The sequence below is a fragment of the Urocampus carinirostris genome, chromosome 20 (genome assembly GCF_059441175.1).
Source record: "Urocampus carinirostris isolate Australia breed hairy pipefish chromosome 20, RoL_Ucar_1.0, whole genome shotgun sequence".
NCBI classification, from domain to species: domain Eukaryota; kingdom Metazoa; phylum Chordata; class Actinopteri; order Syngnathiformes; family Syngnathidae; genus Urocampus; species Urocampus carinirostris.
This window is the reverse complement of record NC_142368.1, coordinates 6,781,437-6,803,163: the sequence shown is the minus strand read 5'-3', so window position 1 is coordinate 6,803,163 and position 21,727 is coordinate 6,781,437. Positions and strand designations below refer to the sequence as shown.

Genomic DNA, 21,727 nt, shown 5'->3' with positions numbered 1-21,727 from the left:
AAGATTCGCAGACGGACCGACCACCGGGGATTGACAGGACAGGGTTTAAATAGTGGGGAAGCCAATCTGTCAACAAGCTGCAGCTGCGCCACACGGGCGGGGCCAATTGGGCGCCATGGCAACCGTGACAGGAAAATTGTTTAGCAAATTTATTTTTTAATTATAATTACTATTAATTCATTCTTATTTTTCTAATTTTGATGATCTTGTTTTACTGTATAATTTCAAAAAACTGGACTCTTGACTACTCTGAATCATATTTATGACAACCATAGTTGCTTTACAAGTCAAATAATCAGGTCAACGATTATAACACCAACGAAAGTTAGTTAATGAGCAAATTAGGGAATGGAAAAGCTAAATTGCTTCACCGTTAGCGACTCACCTCCATCTTGCGCGCTAAGCACGCTAAGAGCGAAGAGCATGGCGTTGGAGAAGGTGGTGGCTTCCTCCTTGCTGGCAAAGTTGAGACCATAGACCTGCCGTGCATCCCTCCATTGGTGGAAGGTCGGCGTGGCCTGGTTGTACTTCAGTCCCTTCACTATAGAGTAGTTGATGACCACCTGCAGGTTAAGTTAAGAGTGACTCCATGAATTAATTTCATTAAAGTGACAGTGTGTAATAATTCACCACTAGAGGTCATTGTATCTTTGAATGGAGCTGAAGCGGTTGTATTTAAAGAAGACACTATGAGGGACCGATGCATACCACTCGGAAGCTTGCTCCAATATTTTCCGAATTTTAGCCAGCGACAGGACATAAAAGCTGATGTAAACCCTTGCATGTGACACCAGAGTGGTCGAAAAGAGCTAATAGCTGGAGTTGGTCAGAACTTGTGTAAGCGGCTTGCTTTAGCGAATAGCGGGAGAAGCTACTAAAAAGACCGGTGAAAGATTGCAAGAGGAAAGCAGGATTTGCAAATTGTAGGTACCCCGAATCATGGATCTTACTGACAACATGAGTGGAGAGAATGAAACAGTGGAAAAAGTGAAAAAAGTTGAATATGACAAGCGCCAGATCCCAGCTGTGGAAGGCAAGAGAAACTGAAGGACAAAGCAGGATTTACAAACAGATCTAACATCAACAATTAGCCTTAGTGGCTTGCATGAGTGGCTAGAGAAGGAAAGAGTGGAGAGAAAAAAAGTCTAAGATGACAAGCACAAAATCTTTGCGACATGTAACTGCATGACCAGCTGTGGAAGTCAAGGGACACTGAAGTATAAAAAGATTAACACAAATCAGCTTACATCAACTTTAGCTTTAATAATTAACAAGAGTGGCTATAGAAGGAAACAGTGGTAAAAAATAAAATTGATAATCTATTGATCCTAGCGAGGCTGTCTTGCATGTTACTGATCAGCAGGACACAGGAGGCCGCCAGACCGAAAACATGCAGTAAGCAGCCAGGCTAACATGGAGCCAACAACAAAAAAACCGGCAAGGCAACAAACACGAACCCAGCTGGAAATAAACAAAATGGACACTGCAGTCTAGCCATCTAGCCGACTGCTAACGGGGCTAACCTAAACCAAACAAAACTGGAAGCCTGATTAGCCCTGACGCACACGGGGAGCTATTCGGACAATATCATACCAAGACAGGTCTAAAAATGAACATACACTGTAATTGCGGTAGGTAAACTTACATCATTCAGCTTTTCTAACATATAGTTAACTTAAATCTAAACGGCTGCTAATCTGACTTTTTGCACTACTGGCAGTTTTTTTTTATAGCTTGCCACTCCTTGCACATTGCTCTCTGCACTATTGTAATTACAGCGTTATTGTTACAGTGTTAATGTTACTGTGTACCTGACTTGTTAACCTGACTGCCCATTTTGCACATCTGGTTAGCTACTCTTCTTGCACTATCGGCACTATGGTAAAATACTATACGTAGCCAAAATACAATACAACATTATTTATATCTGTACATTCAAGGAAACTGTGGGGGTCAGATGCATCGACATTTCGTTCTGTATACACGTGTACTAGAATGACAATAAAGTAGATCTGAATCTGAATCTGAATCTTTTGGAGAGTGAAACACGCAACTGAGACAAAACAGTCACAAGTCCCCCAGCAACATAATAAGAACAGCTTCACTATCTCTAAGCAGAAATGAGCGGTATGCAATCGCTGTCTGTTTTGTACATGTGCCATATGTTATTTCAACGAGACGCGCCATTTTTAAGAGTCTTGACTTCTACCGGGTAACAGCACAGCGATAGAGGATAGATGTCAGATCAGTCAACTTTTGAGATTAAATTTCTCGAGTCACCTGGCGCGTGGAATATTTTGCAGTATACCTGCATGATTGCAGGGAGGAACACTACTCATTCTGTGCCTAAACAAAAATAGTCTTTTCAAATTCCTTTAAGCATCAGTTTCTCAAACCTGGACCCACCTGCTGGTCCTGGAGCTTGACCCCTACCACCCTGAAGGTGTTGCTGGAGGTGTTGTGGTAGATGTTGATGCGACTGAAGCCTTGCTGGCCCGGCTTGATGGGCACCCACTTCTTGCTGCTGTCATCATAGACCATGACCGATGCCCTCGCCTGGCAGATGCTCTGCTCGCTGGGAAGGAAACGCAGAAAAACAACAACAGAGCAATTAAAACGTGCTAACTTTTACCTACAAAGAAGCTTTGTCCTCGTTAAATCCGGCCTGTCTGCCCAGTAGGCAGTTTTTGTTTAACGAGCAACAAATAGTCGACGTTAATGACTTTTAAAAGCAGCGGGTGGTCTCCATCCGGTTCCTTGCTACGCTAACGCTAATTATGTGATGGTTACGGTAGGGAACGGGCGATAAAGCTCATTAAGGGGAGAATTGTCAGCCAAATTGAGGACAACAGCAATCCTTTCTATCAACAAGCAAAGGGCCTACTGTAGGTTTGGCTTTGGCATTAGTGGAGACATTGGCGTATTTTTTAAGTGATCGCGTAATATCAGTTTGGACTCGAGATGTGAGGTGATCTTGTTTTTGGGATATGCTCGTAACTCAAAACTGAAATCTTTTGTGATTTCATTATTTTGGTTGGTTAAAGCTTCATGGCAGCACAGCAGCACAGTGGTTAGCCCATGTGCGGCACAGTTCTGAGGTCATGAGATCGAACCTTCCTGTGTGGAGTTTGCATGTTCTCCCCGTACATGCGTGGGTTTCCTCCGGGCACTCCGGTTTCCTCCCACATTCCAAAAACATGCATGACAGGTTGATTGGCCGGCCCAAATAGTCCCCAGGCGTGGATGAGCAAGTACATTTTCTGTCTCTGTGTCCCCTGTCCACTGCCCGAAGATAGCTGGGATTGGCTCCAGCACCCCCGCGACCCTACTGTGGATAAGGGGTGCAGATAATGGATGGATGGATGGATAAAGCCGCATTATGCAGATAGAACAGCAGTTTATCCATATTCTGGATCATTTTTGTCCAGTCCAATTCTTTTGTTTTTTAAATAAAAGACAATAAAAATAGTCAAACTTTCGATACATTTTTATCTTCAAGGTGGATTCTGTGTCTTCAAAATATTCTACTTGCTGAAACCATGTTCTGGCTGAAATCATCCTTACAATCAAGCTGCTTGTGTGGCGCGTGCATGTACATGTTTTAGATGTCACTACCCGGTAAACTCTTCCTTTTTCATCTTTTTGGGGATTAGGGTTGGTATTTGGACTGTATTTGTAACAGTTCTTTTCTTACTTTCACAATTTTCATCAAATGTCCAAAGTATGGGCTGGGGGCCAGTTACGGCCCGTGATCAAGTTTTACTGGTCAATGACCCCGTCACAAAATTAATGATATGTGGCCCACCAGTAATGTTGACCGCAGTATAAATACATATGTACATAAAAGAAAAGGATGACCATTTTAACAGATGATGGCAGTAGCCCTTTGGCCACCTTGCCCTCGAATTTTAGTCCAACCCATTTCCGACATAGCAACTGTAATTAAAAAAAGGAAAGTCGACTGTGAGGGCTGCTGTTTTCAGGACAAGTGGAAATCAGAGATTTTCTTCACCGAATTCCCAAACAACTGCGTCTGCCTAATTTCATTCTTTTCATTTTTGACATACATTTAAAAGACATTGAAAAAAAATACAGATGAAAAATAACCTACAATGAAAATATTTTATTTACATATTTGAAAATGAATTTCATCCAAAATACAGAAATACATTTTTTAATACAAATTATATTTTTAATACAAAAATAAGAAAATAGGAATTAAAGATGGAAAATAATTGACCAACTGATTATTTTATATACCAGCTCGGTAGCCTAGATGGTAGGGCGCCCGCTCTGAGACTGGGAGGTCGCTGGTTCAAGCCTCGGCCGAGTCATACCTAAGACTTACAACATTGGTACTCATTGCCTCTCTGCTTGGCGCTCAGCATTAAGGGTTGGAATTGGGGGGTTTGGTCACCTAATGACTAAAATGGCTGCGCCCTGTTTGGCTGCATCGACTCGCTACAGCTTAACTGTACGGGTCAGTTGTATCGACATTTCGTTCTGTGTGCATTGTTACAAAGAATGACAATAAAAGTAAATTCTATTCTATTTTATTACTTTAGGAAGAACTTAAAATCGGTCAGCAAAATAAAAAATACGCTAAATTGTGTGAAAGAGCAGATAAATTTGCTTATTTTAAAAATAATGGTTCTTATGTAGTCCAAAAACATTTAGACAATACTTTTTTAATGAATGTCTTCATTTTATTTTCAATAAAGTTTTTGGGGGGAAAATAAAAAAAAAAACATTAAAGTTAGAAATACTATTTGCTGCAGATGGACATTAGTGCTGCCTTTGACACTGTGGACCATAATATCTTACTAGAACGGTTGGAAAAATGGATTGGTCTCTCAGGAAACGTCCTCTTATGGTTCAGATCCTACCTCTCAGATAGGACGCACTGTGTTAAATATGGTGAAATGACATCTGAGCCCTTTAGTGTTACTTGTGGTGTTCCGCAGGGTTCAGTACTTGGCCCCCTTCTTTTCAGCATTTACATGCTTCCATTAGGTGATATTATTAACAAATATAATATCAGTTTCCATTGCTACGCAGATGACACTCAACTATATCTCCCGATGGAGGAATCTGCCACACTAAACTTGTGATCAAAGGCTATACAAATAAATATGACTTGACTATTTTTAGGTAAAAAACAAAAATTAACATGGGCAAAATAATCTGCCAGAGGAAGAAGTAATATTACTTGCTAAATGTTTTTTATTTACCCATTTTTTTCCTTCAAAGTGGACATTTTGTTGTGAGTCTCTAAGCATTTTTTCAAGATTAAAAATAGATGCCTGTGATGCATTGTTTAAGTGTTTGTCTTTCGTGCTGCTGCACCATTTGTAGTCAAATATTGTGCTCACATGACAAAAACATAGTCCATTGATGTAGTTTTTTTTTTCAAATATGTGAACCCCAAAAAAAAACCTAGCACATCCCATCTCTTTTCTGACACAGCTTTTTTTTTGTCTCTGCCTCCAGGGCGGACGCTCTAATTTTAGCTCAGCAGAGACGCAGATGGGACATCGTCTTCGTCTCTTCTTCCTTGTCTCATTTGCAAGTCTGAACTGTTTTTCTCTGCAATTCGGATGATTGATTTCCCCGATGCTAGTTTTTGGCAAAGACGACGGAGGAGACACTTGCTTTCGTCAAAGAAGGAAACACTATTTTTGGGCGTAGAAGAAGAAAATGCTATTTTTCTATGTAGAAGATGCTAGTTTTTAGTGTAGAACTTGAAGTTTTAAGACTGAAAGAAGACGTCATTAGCGTTCAGAGTGTTGATAAAAACGACTAGTTTTGTTTGGCTCAGAAGAAGAACGCGTTAGACTTCGGCACAGAGGAAGAAGAAGCTAAATTTCAGCAGGGAACAAAATATCGCTAGCTTTATGCGCAAGCTATTGGAGTAGAAGTTTTTTGAAGGGTGTTCACGACGAGTTTTAATACAAAGCAAGTTTTTTGGGGCGTGTAGAAGAGAACAATGCATGTTTTTAGCATGAAAGGAGGTGACAGCAGCTTGCGTCATTGATTAAAACAACGATGATAGTTTCATGCACATAAAAGTCTCAGATTTTCCTTAAATTTTGCGGCGCCCCCTATCGTGCAACTGGCACTGTGTGTGATGTAAAGCTGCGGGCCTAGGTGAGGATGCCATGAGGCTTCTGTTTTCACTGCAGACCTTAATGCTAAATTCCAATTTTTGGGTAAAATCTGATGTTTTTGTGAGATTGTTGACATTTCTGACAAAATGCGACTTCCATGCTTCTGTGTGGAGGCGACCATGTGCTGCTTGCACAGAAGAGGAAACGAGATGTCACAGGCAATGCATTGTTTGCGGAAGTACTCATGGATTTTAATGCCTCAGCAAAACTAGCAATTTAAAAGTCATTGGATACTGAAGAGAGTTGTGCCTCCAAATATTTAACAAGAGTATAATTATATAAAAAAGCTCATTTTCACTTTATTGAATGCTTTCCGTGTTATGATGACTGATTAGTATCACCTGTGCATGCTCATTGGCGCCAGCCGCTGCGGGCTACCTGATTGGTTTCCTGTCCTTTTTAAGCCCAGTCCTGTCACTATCCTGTTGTCAGTCCGTCAGTGTTTCTACAAGGCAAGCACTTTGACTCTGACTCCTGTCGGTCCTGTTTTTGCATCCGTTTTTCCACCCGCCCGTTCCTGATCTCCCCGTTTGTCTCCGGCTACGACCTGGTTTTTTTTTTTTACTCCGACCACGTTTGCTCTCCCGTCCCGGCTTCGGCCCGTTTTTGATCCCGACCACGTTTTTGCTCTCCTGTCCCGGCTATCGACCCGTTTTTTCCGTCCTCTACAACGCCATCTCCCGCTCCGGTAGATCCACTTCCGTATTCAGAAAACGATCCATTGTGTGAGCGGCTTGCTTCCCGCGTCCAGCGAGCACCGGATCGCGGGAGCTGCCCTTCCTCTTTCTATCAATAAACCTGTGGCTAACGTTACGCATTTGGGTCCCGATTCCGTCCTGGTCGTGACATTCTGTGTTTTCGGCCGCCATGGTGTGTTGATTTCTACGCTATGTGGAACAAAATGAAAACAATCTGCCGCGAGAAAATTGAAAATGACCGAATGGAAGGTTTGCAAGTCGACGAAGCTGAAAAAGGAATACGATTTTATTCGTGTGTTTTACTTTGTAATCAATTCTTAGATAAACCACAACAAAACTCTGTTTTGCTCCTGCTGTATTTACTCCTTTGCTCCTTGGACTATTCCCCCGCCCCCCAGCTTTTTACATTTAATTAGGTCTTTTCCCTGTGTCTTTTGTCTGCAGAACACATGGTGCAAGTGTGTGTCAGTGTGATTACAGTAGCGGAAAGTGGGGCGACAAAGGGCGCCGCAAAGATAAACGCAGTCAGATGGACAAAGCAGACAGACAACACTAGAGGCCACACAAAAACAAATCAACGCTCACAAACACAACACTCTTTCATTAAGAACATCAGCAGACAAGCCCCCAATTAGACTTGTTTTAGACAATTAGCCAGGGTTAAAGAGACCGGAGTATAGTTTATTCATTCACGTTTGTTTCAATGTAGTCGAGTTATTACACATCCATACGTTGTTTGATGATCATAATATGGTAAATGGTAAATGGTCTGCATTTATATAGCGCTTTTCAAGTCAATGAAGACCTCCCAAAGCGCTTTACAATGTGCTTCACACTTACCTAATCACACACACATACCAATAGGGAGTCAGCCATGCAAGGCGCCTACCTGCTTATTGGGGGCATTAGGGATCTTGCCCAAGGACACTACGACATATAATACGGAGGAGCCGGGAATCGAACCTGCGACCTCTTGATCCCAAGACGAGCACTCTACCTCCTGAGCCAATACTGCCCTATGAGCCAATGCAGCCCTATATTTTAGCAAAGATGTCCTCCTGTAGCATTATAAGTGAAAACTTTAGCGGTCTACGCTTTATGAATTCTATGCATACATGGGCCGGATCCAGCCCGATGGATGATTTAATCTGGCTCACTATAAATTTCTGAGTATGTTATTGAAAGAAGAAAGTCTCTAGTTAAGTGTTTTTCAACCTTTTTTGAGCCAAGGCACATTTTTTTCATTGAAAAAAAATCCAGCGGGACATCACCAGTCAGTGCCATTCCATCTCCAGTAAAGATGAATCCAAATTAATGATTTCGCTAGACAGCACAGGCATACAAATTGGATCATTTCGGTACGACAATGAGGGTGGCACGGCACTGTCACGGTTGCCATGTCGCCCAATTGGCCACGCCCGTGTGGCGCCAGCTGCAGCTTGTTGACAGATTGGCTCCCTGTCAGTATTTAAACTCTGTCCTGTCAGTCCCCTTTTGACGGTCCGTCTGCGAATCTCTGTCTTTACACGGCAAGCCCTTTTTCACCTGTTTTGTTTTTTTGCTTCTGTTTGTCTCCCGTTACGATTCGTTTTGATCTCGACCACGTCTGTTCTCCCGTCCCGAATTACGACCTGTTTTGATCTCGACCACGTCTGTTCTCCCGTTCCGAACAACGATCCGTTTTTTATCTCCACCACGTCTACTCTCCTCTCCTGGCTTTCCACTTGTTTCCGATCCCGATTACGTTTTTGTTCTTCTATCTCGGCGACTGACCCGTTTTTTCCACTCGCCACGGAAGTCCCACTTCCGCGTTCAAAGCGACCTGCTCCCCGCGACCACTGGATCGTGTGTGCAATCCTTTCCCTTCTTCCCAATGAAACTGTGAGAAACGTTACACGAGTGGGTCCTGTTTCCGTTCTGGTCTTAACAATAGAAAGATGGGCGCAATGGCAACCATGACATCTAATTTTATTTCTATGCTCCGCACATCAGTTTTTTCATGTGTTAAAGTATTTTTTCTTTATATACAGATAAACGTCATGTTATAAATAACTCTTCTTCTACCACGCTGAGATTTCTGTCAGAATTTGCCGCAACAACTCGGCTGCCATTTAAAGAGTGTGTGCATGTGTGTAACTTATTCATGTCCGTTGGAGAAACTATTCATATTTGATCTAACCTCCACGCTACTCGCATGCCCGTTTCCTGCCCTTCTTTCATTTTTAGCACAGGCGTGTTATCTATTCATGCTGCTTTCAATGCCGCTGGGACACTCCAACGCCATTTTCTGCCGTGAAGCCGAAGTTGAACTGAGTCGACAAGTTCAAGAGCAGTCATTTATCGCACGGCTGCCTCTCCTGGCGTGTGTTCTATGAGTTCTCCAAAAAATGATGCACCAGACAACTCTTCAAAATAAAAGAGTTATTAAAATAACTGTTAGTCTTTTTTTCTTAGTTATTATCACAAAGTCCATTGAGACATCGAAACAGTGACTAATTTGTATCTATTTCCCCCCCACCATCGTCTCTGTGAGGGCTAATCCATTTTAGCGTCGCTAACAAACGCGCTAACAGAAAGAGTCTTTGTGGCCCCTGCAGCTGCTTGGCAGCCATGTTTTAAATCCCTCAAAACAGTCCACATACAGTTTTATGATTTTGTACGAATTTAATCATCCGTAAATATAGCACGCTGTCCCAAAATTGTCCGTGTTGCAAATGAAACGATAAAAAACAAACTAAAATACGCTCATAGAAAGCACATAAATGCTTTCATTGAAACTGGTCAAACGTTTCGTTTTAAATACAAAGGTAAACTATCGCTCATAATCTGTACTGAAATGCTTTCATAAACATTGGTTAAATGCTTTCAAGCAGGGTTGGGTAGGGTTACTTTAACTTGATTACTTTCAATGACTTTTGGATTACTCCAATACCAAATATGCTAATAAAAGACAAAAGAAACTAAATATGAATAAAATGATGACTCAAAACACGTGGTAAGCTTTCTCTCCTGGCTTTGATCTCTTTGATCTCCGGCAAAACTAACATAAAATGCGACAGAAACAAAATGAAAATAAATCCAAACAGCTTGCCAACATCATTTTTGCCGTTCCATGTATTCCGTTACTCCCCAGGCCTGCACAAAATTTAGTCATTGTATTCATATTTAGTTTCTTTTGTCTTTTATTAGCATATTTGGTATTGGAGTAATCCAAAAGTAATTGAAAGTAATCAAGTTAAAGTAACCCTAACCAACCCTGCTTTCAAGCAAGTGAAATGCCCACATAGACGCATGTCAAATGCTTTCAAACAGGCTGTTGAATTGTTTCTGTTGATAAAAAGAGGCCATAAAACCTAAACTACAAAAAAAATACCTAAATATATTCATTTAATATTTTTGTTAGGTTGCCAGATAATATGGCTCATATATATATATAATATATCATGTTTCCACCCTGTCTTGAAACGGTATTAATTTTCTGGAATACCTAGCTGGCTAAATAGGTACCATATAGCTAAAAAGGTCATAAAATAAAAAGTTAGGTAGATGGCTAGCTAGAAAGGTACAAGGGAAGCTAGCAAGAAATGTGAACCGTTTTAAAGGTATCTAGCTAAATTGCTAGCTAGAAAGGCTTAAAGCTTCAAAAGTAGCTAGTTCATAACAGAATAAAAGGTCAATATAGTAAATGGATATGATCAAGCTAGAAAGGTACAAAGATAAAAAGCTAGATAGCTAGCTAGAATGGTACCATAGAAATTTCTGTAGCTAGAAATGTACAGGGGTTCAAAGGTAGCGAGCTAAATCACTAGCTAGAAAGTGAAAACGCTTTAAAACGGAAAGATAGTGTCATGGTCGCCTTGGCGACCGGTCTGCCCCGCCCCCTGGGCCCAGCTGAAGCAGTTCAACTAATCGCGTGTCTGCTATTTAAGGCTGGATTGTGGGCTTTGCGGGGGCTGGCTCATTACATATACACATTCCTCGGTCTGTTATGCCTTGTCCTGTTTAGTTGAGTTGGAAGAAACAACTGTTTGTTTTGTCATGTCCCAGAGTTTTGGACAACTTTTATTTTGGTGAATAAAAGTTTTGGATAGTTACGCAATTGAGTTCTCCCTTCCTGCCTCCTGCCTCCGTTCTGGTCCGGTCACCCCTTCCACTCCACCACGCCTCGTGACAGCCCCCTTCCACTCCGTCTCGTGACAGATAGCCCAAAGGTAGATACGTTTACATTTTAAGTATAATATTTCTTGTTTCACTAACATTTTGATATATTTTTCCAATTTGACATATTATTCTAGGGAAAAATTGAAAATAAACGAACAAGTACATGAATAGATTAGATAAAAGGTTATGCAGAAAACATATATGTAATACTTTTTCAGTTTAAAAAAAGTCTCAGTATAGTAAAATAAGAAAAACAATGCCAACAGATTTTGTGGTCAACATTACACACCTTTTAGAAATCAGCCTCTTAATTGTTCACTAAATGTCACAACTAGAATGTAATCAGGACCCAAATGCGGAGCGTTAACCACAAGTGTATTGATAGAAAGAGGAAGGGTAGCGCCCGCGATCCGGTGCTCGCTGGAGGCGGGAAGCAAGCCGCTCACACAATCGGATCATGATCGGAATACGGAAGTGGATCTACCGGAGTGGGAGATGGCGGTGACGAGGGCGGAAAAAACAGGTCGATAGCCGGGACAGGAGAGCAAAAACGTGGTCGGGACCAAAAACGGGTCATAAGCCAGGACAGGAGAGCAAACGTGGTCGGGGTCAAAAACAGGTTGAAGCCGGAGACAAACTGGGAGATCAGGAACGGGTGCAAGAAGTGGGACCGACGGGAGTCAGAGTCAAAGTGCTTGCCTTGTACAAACAGAGGTTCGCTGACTGACTGACGGAGAGTGACAGGACTGGGCCTAAAAAAAGGACAGGGAACCAATCAGGTAGCCCGCAGACGAAAACTTCAGTGGTATGGTCACGTCACAAGATCATCAGGTCTGACCAAGGTAATTCTCCAGGGGACAGTCCAAGGGGGCAGGAAGAGAGAAAGACCGAAAAAGAACTGTGCCAAGAATATTAAGGAATGGACTGGTGCCAATGTTGCCATGACCCAAGAACAGGCCAGGGACCGTCAAAAAAAGCTGTCCAGAGTTTCATCCTCATTGGTGTCCAACGAACCATATTCCGTGAATCGTAAACACATATAAGGAGAAAACTGTAGCCTGGCTCTATAGTGGGAGTGTTTAAGTATTTGTGGTATATTTACAATTTAACTCAATCCCTTTGAGACGTTGTAGTTTAATGTATGAATTGTATGTTATTTATGTATATATTGTCATGAACAGGAACAGGATCAGGACCCAAACGCGTGACGTTACTCACACAAGCCTTTTATTTTACGGGAAATCATGCACATTAGGCCGCAGTCTGGCCTGAAATGATAGGAAGCCAGAGGCTGACGAGATCGATACCAATTGCCCGAGTAGATATCGGACAGTTGGGGTCGATACCGGACAGGACGGGATAGACAGGATTGATAATGAAACAGGACATCGAAATTAAACAGGACAAACTACACGGGAATGAAAACTGAAGAGAATAATAAAAAGGAAAAAAATAGACAGGAACGAAACTGGAAACCGATATTAAACAGGAAAAAAGTAAACGGGAACAATACCGGACAGAAAAAAACCAACAGGAAACAGGACTGAGTCAAAACCCATGTCTTGCGGGGCAGAGGTTCGTTGACGGACTAACAAAGGAAGAGTGAGAGCAGTGAGCTTAAATAGACTGAAAGCAAATCTGTCAATGAGCCGCAACTGGTGCTACACGGGCGGGGCCAATTGGGCGCCATGGCAACCGTGACATATATGTATTCTTTCTATTTTGTCTGAGCAATGCAACAAGTTGTATTTTCACTTTAAGCACTTGTATTTCCATCCATCCATTCATTATCTGCACCAGTTACCCAAAGTAGGGCCACGGGACGTGCTGGAGACCATCCCAGCTATTTTTGGGCAGTGCACACAGAGACAGACAACTCACTCGCTCGTCCACACCTATGGACGATTTGGACAGGCCAATTCACCTGCCATGCATGTTTTTGGAATGTGGGAGGAAACTGGAGTGCCCGTAGGAAACACATGCAAGCACGGGGAGAACATGCAAACTCTGAACAGGAAGGCTAGTAGCTGGATTTGAACCCATGACCTCAGAACTGTGCTGCGGACATGCTAACCACTTTTTTTTTAACCAATTTTTTTTTTTTTACAATTTTTTTAAATTGTGGGCGGGGGATCAGTCAGCATAAAGCTCATTTGGCCGCTTGGAGCACTGACAAGAGTTTTAATGCTAATTCACCTAATCCTTTTTCAAGGCCACGGAATTTACTGGCGGTTCCAATTTCAAACGCTGATGGCTTCAATTATGGAAAACGAAAACTCCGTCATGCTCATATTTTCAAACACTGCTAGCGCTCCGATGGACGCTCGGCATTTGGAGAGAGACCCCCACCCAACCACCGAATTAGACTGTCGCTAGCACGCGCCAAAGGGCTAATCTGTTGGCAAGACAACAGGCATAGAATATTGGCTGCGGCCTACAAATATGACTTCTTGGCGGGGACGAAAAAAATGAATGAGCAGCGGGGGAATACAAATAAACGAATGCACGAAAGAAGACCGAAAAACTAAAATCGACGATAGCCTTCTCATTAAGAGAGCAATAATATCGCTAAATCGCTAGCTAGGAGAGTAAAAATGTCACAGTTGCCATGGCGCCTAATTGGCCCCGCCCGTGTGGCGCCGGCTGTGGCTCATTGACACATTGGATTTCCGTCTATTCAAGCTCAGTGCTCTCATTTTTACTTTGTCAGTCCGTCAACGAACCTCTGCCCCGCAAGACGTGGGTTTTGACTCGGTCCTGTTTCCTGTTGGTATTCCCTGTCCGGTATTGTTCCCGTTCATTTTTGTCCTGTTTGATATCGCTTTCCAGTTTCGTTCCCGTCTATTTTTGTCCCGTTTATTATTCTCTCCAGTTTTTGTTCACGTCTAGTTTGTAATGTTTATTTTTGATATCCTGTTTCATTATCTATCCTGTCTGTCCGTCCCGTCCTGTCCGGCATCGACCCCTTTTGTCCGATATCAACTCGGGCAAATGATATCGATCTCGTCGGTCGCTGGCTTCCTGTCTTTCCACGGCAGACCGCTGTCTAACGTACATGACTCCCCATTTCCCGAAAAATAAAAGGCTTGTGTGAGTAACGTCACGCGTGTGGGTCCTGATCCTGTTCTGGTTCATGACACTATTCAAGCACTTTCAAAGCCAATTTTTTAAGTACCTTCAAAGGAAGAAATGCAACTCTAAGCCATCTAATTTGTCCTGTTTAATTTCGATATCCTGTTTTGATACCAATCCTGTCTGTCCCGTCCTGTCCGGTATTGACCCCATCTGTCTGATATCAACTCGTGCAATTGGTATCAATCTTGTCATTTCACACCAGACTGCTGCCTAACGTGCATGACTCCCCATTTCCCGAGAAATAACAGGCTTGTGTGAGTAACGTCACGCGTTTGGGTCCTGATCTTGTTCTGGTTCATGACAAAAAGCTTTAAAAGTAGGCCGCTAAAAATGGAAAAAAAAGATCAAAGCATAGCTAGCTAGAAAGGTACGTTAGCTAGCTAGAAATGTACAAAGATTGAATGGTACCAGGCTAAATTGCTATTTTAAAAAAAAAAGCTTGCTAGAAATGGAATTAAAAGGTAAAAACACACATAGATAGCTTTCTAGCTTGAAATGTACAATGGTTTAAAGGTACCGAGCTAAATTGCTAGCTAGAAAGTAGCGAGCTACAAACAGAAAATGAGAGCGAGAGAATATTTAAACTAACTTTTCACTTTTTGGGAAGAAGGGCATTAAAAGTCTCTAATAATAGCATCACAATTCCTCCTCTTTGGAAAATGATTCTCTCTCTCTCCAGTAGCGTCACAAGTTCTTATCAGGCTTCTGTCTCGCCAGCATCTCCCACACGAGCTCTGAGGCAATTTTATTATTTTCATCCGACATGACCTTCAAGTCACCTTGAGGGGGTTTCGACAATCCCCGTCCTTGCGGCTCGAAGCCCGGGGACCGTTTCCCGTCATGACCACTTTGGGCTTAGCGGCTTTTAGACACGACGGCCGATAATGCCGGCATAAAAGCATCTCATTAAAGTTTCACGTCGACCTCCTTCCTTCTGAATCCCCGCTGTTGCCGTTGCTGTGCATCTCTCAGCATCAGCAACCAGGAAACTCTTTAATGCTTTATAGGAACACATGCTGCGGAGGGAGAGACTCGAGACTTCCAAGTCCTTCTCACGAACATAGCGCAAAATGGCCGTGACACAAAAAAAGCGCCTGGATTTATCTGACAGCGCCTGGCAGGCGATGTCACCGTGGGCACTTCCGGAAATGAAACATTTGTTTGACAAATTCAACTGTCGACTCAGTGAGGTGAGTTGTTAAATGTAACTCATTTGCCTCTGTTGCACATCTGAGTCTATATTGTCATGATTACTGATGTGACTCAGCTGTGCCCGCTCATTTGGCGCCAACCGCCGCGGGTTCTGATTGGCTCCCTGTCACTATTTGAACCCAGTCCTGTCTGTCCCCTGTTGTCAGTCCTTCTGCGAACCTTAGTGAACACTAGGCAAGCCTTTTTCGACCCTGACTCCCGCCCGTCCCGTTTTTTGCTGCCGTCTGTCTCGGACTTCCACCCGTTTTGATCCTGACCACGTCTGCTCTCCCGTCCCGGCTTTTGACCTCTTTTTGTCCCTGACTACGTCTACTCTCCCGTTCTGGCTTACGACTCGCTTCCAACCCGATCACGTTTTTGCTCTCCTGTCCCGGCTATCGACCTGCTTTTCCGTCCCTGATACTGCCATCGCCCGCTAAAGAAGATCCACTTCCGTATTTGGATCACAATCAGATTGCGAGAGCGACTTGCTTCCCGCGTCTAGCGAGCACCAGATCGCGGGCGCTGCCCTTCCTCTCTATCTCAATAAACTTGTGAGAAATGTTACGCGATTGGGTCTACCCTTTTTTCTGGACGTGACACTTCTACTAATCAATGTTTCCACATACCAAAGTTTCAGGTTACGAAGTACCTGAACAGGAAAAGATTCCCCTTAGTAACAAAGATGTTTCCAGATACATTAAAAATATAGTACGGTACGCGCTGCCATTAGCCGCTTTTAGAGTTTCCCAAACGTAAACAAACGGGCTGAACAACCAAATGTGCATAAATGCTCCCAGCATGCTCTCCGTGTCACCGTCACAGTTCAGAGTTCAGAGACAAGCTGGAGGGGTTCTGGAAAGATGGCGAGGAGGAGGACGCAGCCTGAATTAAAATAAAGACATTTTAGCAAAATTCCACAAAGTCTTGAAATTTGTGGAAAGGAATCAACCAGGTAAGGTGTTGACAAGTTAGGCTATTGCTCATTATGATGTCTGCCTCGCGTATTTGACAGAGTATCAAAAGCCGGCAAAAGCAGACGTCATTGGATCCGTTTTTCAAGAAACACAAAGCGAAAAGATAAATGAATATTTTTTTTATTTCCTTTATTCTTTGTTTACATGAAGTGCCTCTTTATGCTCATTGTGCAGTAGTCTAATTGTATCATGTATTTGTTTCATGTTCTAATGTTCTTTGATGATTTTTTAAAAAATATATCATACTGCACTTTTGCGAGGCTTAGAACAGATTAACCCATTTACATTCAAAATGCGTCTCTACTCACGAAATTTTCAGGTTACGAAGCTACTCCCAGAACGATTTAATGTCACGACCAGAACGGAATCAGGACCCAAATGCATAGCGTTAACCACAAGTTTATTAATAGAAAGAGGAAAGGCAGCATCCGCTGGACGCGGGAAGCAAGTCGGACTCGGACTGTGATCCGAACATGGAAGTGGATCTTTCGTAGCAAGCGATGACAATCTCAGGGACAGAAAAATTGGTCAGTAGCCGGGACTGGGAGAGCAAAACATGGTCGGGATCAAAACAGGTCGTAGAGAGAAACGAGAGCAAAAACGGGACATGTGGGAGTCAGGGTCTAAAAAGGCTTGCCTTGTACAAACAGAGGTTGGCAGACTGACCGTCAACAGGGGATTGACAGGACTAGGTTTAAGTAGGGACAGGGAGCCAATCAGAGCCCGCAGCCAATCAGAGCCCGCAGCCAAATGAGCGGGCACAGGTGAATCACATCAGTAATCATGACAAGTAGAGGTACCCCATTATTAAAGGTTGTTTAAAACAGCATTTTGTTGACTTTTACCCGGGACAATAAATGGAAAACAAACAAAAAAAAATTGTGAAAAATCGCAAAAATTATGAATATCGACCGATAATCGTTTAATCATCATAAAAATTTTTGCCATATCGTTCAGGGGCCAACATCCAAAGTTATGCACGTTTTGCAATCAATACTAGACCTCCGTTTGATTATCTTGGATCCAAATATGTGTTTACATGCCATCCCTCTCCAAATCTTCCACTTGCTAAAAGGCCATTAGGCCAAATGCCCTTGAACGTCTCGCGGGCGCATCCGTAATTGGCCGGGACGCGAGCGCTGCCGACATGTTGTTGCGTGCATCCGTGACCCATCACTTCGGTGCGTCCGCTGACCCAGAATACTCACAAATTATATAATCCGGAATACTCAAATTCCCAACAGTGCTTTTCCTCCTGTCGCTTGCCCCACGTCGGCCCTAATCCGCCGACGCGTGGATGGGAATAACGCACGTTGGCTGTCCCTTCAGGGACCTTGGGAAACTCGAGCGCTTCCCATCATGCTCGTGAGATGTACTTATGAGATGTAATCCGCAAGATACAGACAACGTGGATGTAATTTTAACGTTTAAGAAAAAAGTGGAAAGCTTTGATGGTGCTTACAGCACAACGCTAATAACCCTGTATCGATTAGTCTACTTTAGTGACAGAATAATATTCCTTCTGTCACGGTTGCCATGGCACCCAATTGGACCCGCCCGTGTGGCGCCAGCTGTGTCTCGTTGACAGATTGGCTTCCCTTCTATCTAAGCTCAGTGCTCTCATTCACCCTTTGTCGGTCTGTCAACAAACCTCTGCCCCGCAAGACGTGGGTTTTGACTCGGTCCTGTTTCCTGTTGCTATTTCCTGTCTGGTATTGTTGCTGCTTTAATATCCGTTTCCAGTTTTGTTCCCAAATAGTTTGTCCTGTTTATTTTCGATATCCTGGTTTGATATCAATCCTGTCTGTCCCGTCCTGTCCGGTATCGACCCCATCTGTCCGATATCTGCTTGGGCAATTTGTATCGATCTTGTCAGCCTCTGGCTTTCTATCATTCCAAGCCAGACTGCTCCCTAACGTGCATGACTCCCCATTTCCCGTAAAATAAAAGGCTTGTGCGAGAAACGTCACACATTTGGGTCCTGATGCTTTTCCGGTTCATGACACCTTCGTATTCACCTATGTAAATAAGTATATTTGTGAGGTGTTTGTTATATGTAAATACACAGAACAGCAAGCTGTGAGAGACAATTATTGAGGAAGTCGAAGGGGTAGGATGAGATAAGCGAAGGCTTCTTCCAATTCCTTTCCTGACATGTTAAATAAACATAGTATTTATTTTTTGACTTGTTGTTTTGTTTTTGTCATGTTCGAAATAAAGTTGAATTCATTATTAACACGTTTGTAGTAGTCGCCAACCATTTTGAAGCGGAGAGCTGCTTTTCTGTTACTGATTGGCGCTAATGGCGACCAGTTTCGTATGCATTTTGAAAATAACATGTCATTACTGCTGTTACTATGTTATTAACAGGTTGTAATCGTTAGATGTTAGAATAACTTCGATTTACCATTTCTTAAAAAAAAAAAAAGAAAAAAAAATCACAATGATCCATCATTTATTTTCAGGACCAGTCCGTGGGCTACTCAGGTGGTCTTAGGCGGCTAAATGATGCCCACGGACAGTCCCCCTAAACTTTTAGCTCATACATGGAGAAAATTGATCAGAGATGCAGCCAAAAGGCATATGATCACTCTGGATGAACTGCAGAGGTCTACAGCTGAGGTGGGAGAATCTGTCCATAGCACAACAATTGGTCGTATACTGCACAAATCTGGCCTTTATGGAAGCGTGGCAGGAAGGAAGCCATTTCTTAAAGATATCCATAAAAAGTATCGTTAAACGTTTAACACAAGCCACCAAACATGTGGAAGAATGTGCTCTGGTCAGATGAGACCAAAATCGAACTTTTTGGCAACAATGTAAGACGTTATGTTTGGCGTAAAAGCAGCACAGCTCATCACCCTCAACACACCATCCCCACCGTCAAACATGGTGGTGGCAGCATCATGGTTTGGGCCTGCTTTTCTTCAGCAAGGACAGGGAAGATGGTTAAAATTGATGGGAAGATGGATGGAGCCAAATACAGGACCATTCTGGAAGAAAACCGTTAAAGACCTGAGACTGGGACGGACATTTGTCTTCCAACAAGAAAATGATCCAAAACATCAAGCAAAAGCTACAATGGAATGGTTCACCAAAAAACATATCAAGGTGTGAAAATGGCCAAGTCAAAGTCCAGACCTCAACCCAATTGAAAATCTTTGGAAAGAACTGAAAACTGCTGTTCACAAAGGCTTTCCATCCAACCTCACTGAGCTCGAGCTGTTTTGCAAGGAGGAATGGGCCAAAATATCAGTTTCTTGATGTGCAAAACTGATAGAGACATACCCCGAGCGACTTGCAGCTGTAATCGCAGTAAAAGGTGGTGCTACAAAGTATAAACTCAATGGGGCTGAATCATTTTGCACACCCTCTTTTTCGTTTTGTATTTGTTAAAAAAGTTTTAAATATCCAATAAAGTGTGTTCCACTTCATGATTGTGTCCCACTTATCGTTGATTTTTCACAATAAATTACAGTTTTTGGCTTGTGTGAGACCGTCACGCGTTTGGGTCCTGATCCAGTTCTGGTTCCTGACAACTTACTGTTGATGCTTCACAAGAAATGACAGTTTTATATCATTATGTTTGAAGTCTGAAATGTGGCAAAAGGTCACAAAGTTCAAGGGGCCAAATAGTTTTGCAAACCATTGTATATATATATTATATATGTGTTTAGTCAAAATATTTGATGGAAATGCGCCATCGGGCAATAGCACGAATACGCAAAATCATTTCAAAAATGCCAACACACTGTTTGGTATAATCTCTTGGCACTTTCTAGCAAACCATGACTCAAGTAATTAGGTAATTACTAGTCTTAGTGTCTAATTATCAACTTGTGTGACTGGGGGGGTTTAGCGCAATAATGAGAACGATGACATTTACAAAAAAAAAAAACGGTTAAGCCATCCCCCCCATTTTCCCTTCTTCCTCATCATCCTCCCTTTTGCTTCAAGTGGACAAGTACCAATTTTGCAATAACCGAGCTGAAACAGATAGAGCTACTTTTTCTAGCTAACTTTTTGAAAATGCTAACGTTTCCCCTCGGATGAACGGACGCTCAATGAAGTGACCGTAATATAGCGAAGCATCACGACCCTGTAAACCTGTTCCAACAGCGAGGCGCCTCTGCCAAAAGAAAAAAGCTTCTTAGCCGTGCTGAGTCCCTTAAAGCTGCACTAATCAGAGCTGTTAGAGGAGACGCTGTCAAACATATTGCAATCTGTGAAGCGTGTACTACTACAAAAAAAAACACAATCTCAATCTGCTAAAGTACAGTAAAAATCTAAAGAATTTTGCTTTTGAATTGAAAAATGGACTGGATAGCAAAAAGACAAGAGCTTGTAGATACACTCCAGACCTGTAGGGGGCAGTACAGTAGACCGCTACAAAGTTGAAATGCTAGTTTTTAAATAATTTCGTATGGGGAAAAAAACACACGAAAATAATTTTTAGTAGTGCCTGTAGATGCAAAGACCGAACAAACTCAATGGAAAAGATTACATAAAGGACTGCGCTAAATTTTGGCACACAAGATTATGCTTGTTTTTCTGGCGTAGAACAAATCACGTTTTCAACATGGAAGTGTTCAGCATCGAATGAATACATCTCTGTTTTTTTGGGGTAGGATGGGATGATGTTTGTTTTGGTAAAGAACATGATACTAGTTTTGGCAAGTTGTGGAAGACACGAAATTTCTTCATAGAAGAACACAAAGCTATTTCTTGGGCATAGAAGAAGAACAATATTTTTCGATGCAGAAGATGAGAGTTTTCTAAGGTAAAAATGATGCTGGTTATCAGATTGGAAGAAGATAACACTAGTAAGAAGTAAACAACCCAAAATATTTTGTGGGGAATGAAATAAGACGAAGCAAAATTTTAGCGTGGAAGAAAACAATGCTAGTTTTCTATTCCAAAAGAAGACAATGCATGGTTTTAGCATGGAAAAAGACAACAATTTCTTCCAGATTGGAAGAAGAAAGTGCTAGCTTTTGGCGCAGAGGAAGACTAGTTTTTACCATGGAAGAAAACGATGCAAGCTTTCGGTGCAGAAGAAGAACACTCTAGCTTTTTAGAGGCATAGAAGAAGACGGTAGTAAATTTTCAGCGTGAAAGACGGTGACACTAGCTTGCAGCTTTGATAAAGACAAGATTGGGGCGTAGAAGTAGAAAGTGCTAGCTTTCAGCACAGTGTAAGAAGAAGCTAGTTTTCAACAAAGAGTAAGATGACGCTAGTTTTCAGTGTAGAAGAAAATGTTGCTAGCTTTTAGAGTATGAATTTTCTGCTGGCGTGTTCAGGGTTTGTTTTAATAGGAGCCAGTTTTTTTGGTATAAGAGGACGATCCAAGTTTTCAGCATTTAAGGAAGTTGATACGAGCTAGCAGCATTGATAAAG

The 21,727-nt window shown here is 42.3% G+C and overlaps 1 protein-coding gene and 1 long non-coding RNA gene across 6 annotated transcripts in view; one reads left to right on the top strand and one right to left on the bottom strand.

Moving 5' to 3' along the window:
* Positions 1-11,584, top strand: part of LOC148346107 (uncharacterized) — a 255,697-nt gene extending 244,113 nt beyond the window's left edge. Inside the window, exon 4 of the long non-coding RNA XR_015848249.1 lies at positions 11,550-11,584. This is a non-coding gene — a long non-coding RNA (uncharacterized LOC148346107). The remainder of the gene's footprint in view (positions 1-11,549) is intronic.
* evlb (Enah/Vasp-like b) overlaps positions 1-21,727 on the bottom strand; it is a 49,117-nt gene that overhangs the window by 14,666 nt on the left and 12,724 nt on the right. For all 5 annotated transcript variants that reach the window (XM_088324811.1, XM_088324807.1, XM_088324809.1 and 2 more), the window contains exons 2-3: positions 2,407-2,575; positions 386-563 (exon numbers count right to left, since the gene is read on the bottom strand). In XM_088324811.1, coding sequence (XP_088180937.1) covers positions 386-563; positions 2,407-2,541 — 313 coding nt within the window. In that variant the 5' untranslated portion in view covers positions 2,542-2,575. The remainder of the gene's footprint in view (positions 1-385; positions 564-2,406; positions 2,576-21,727) is intronic.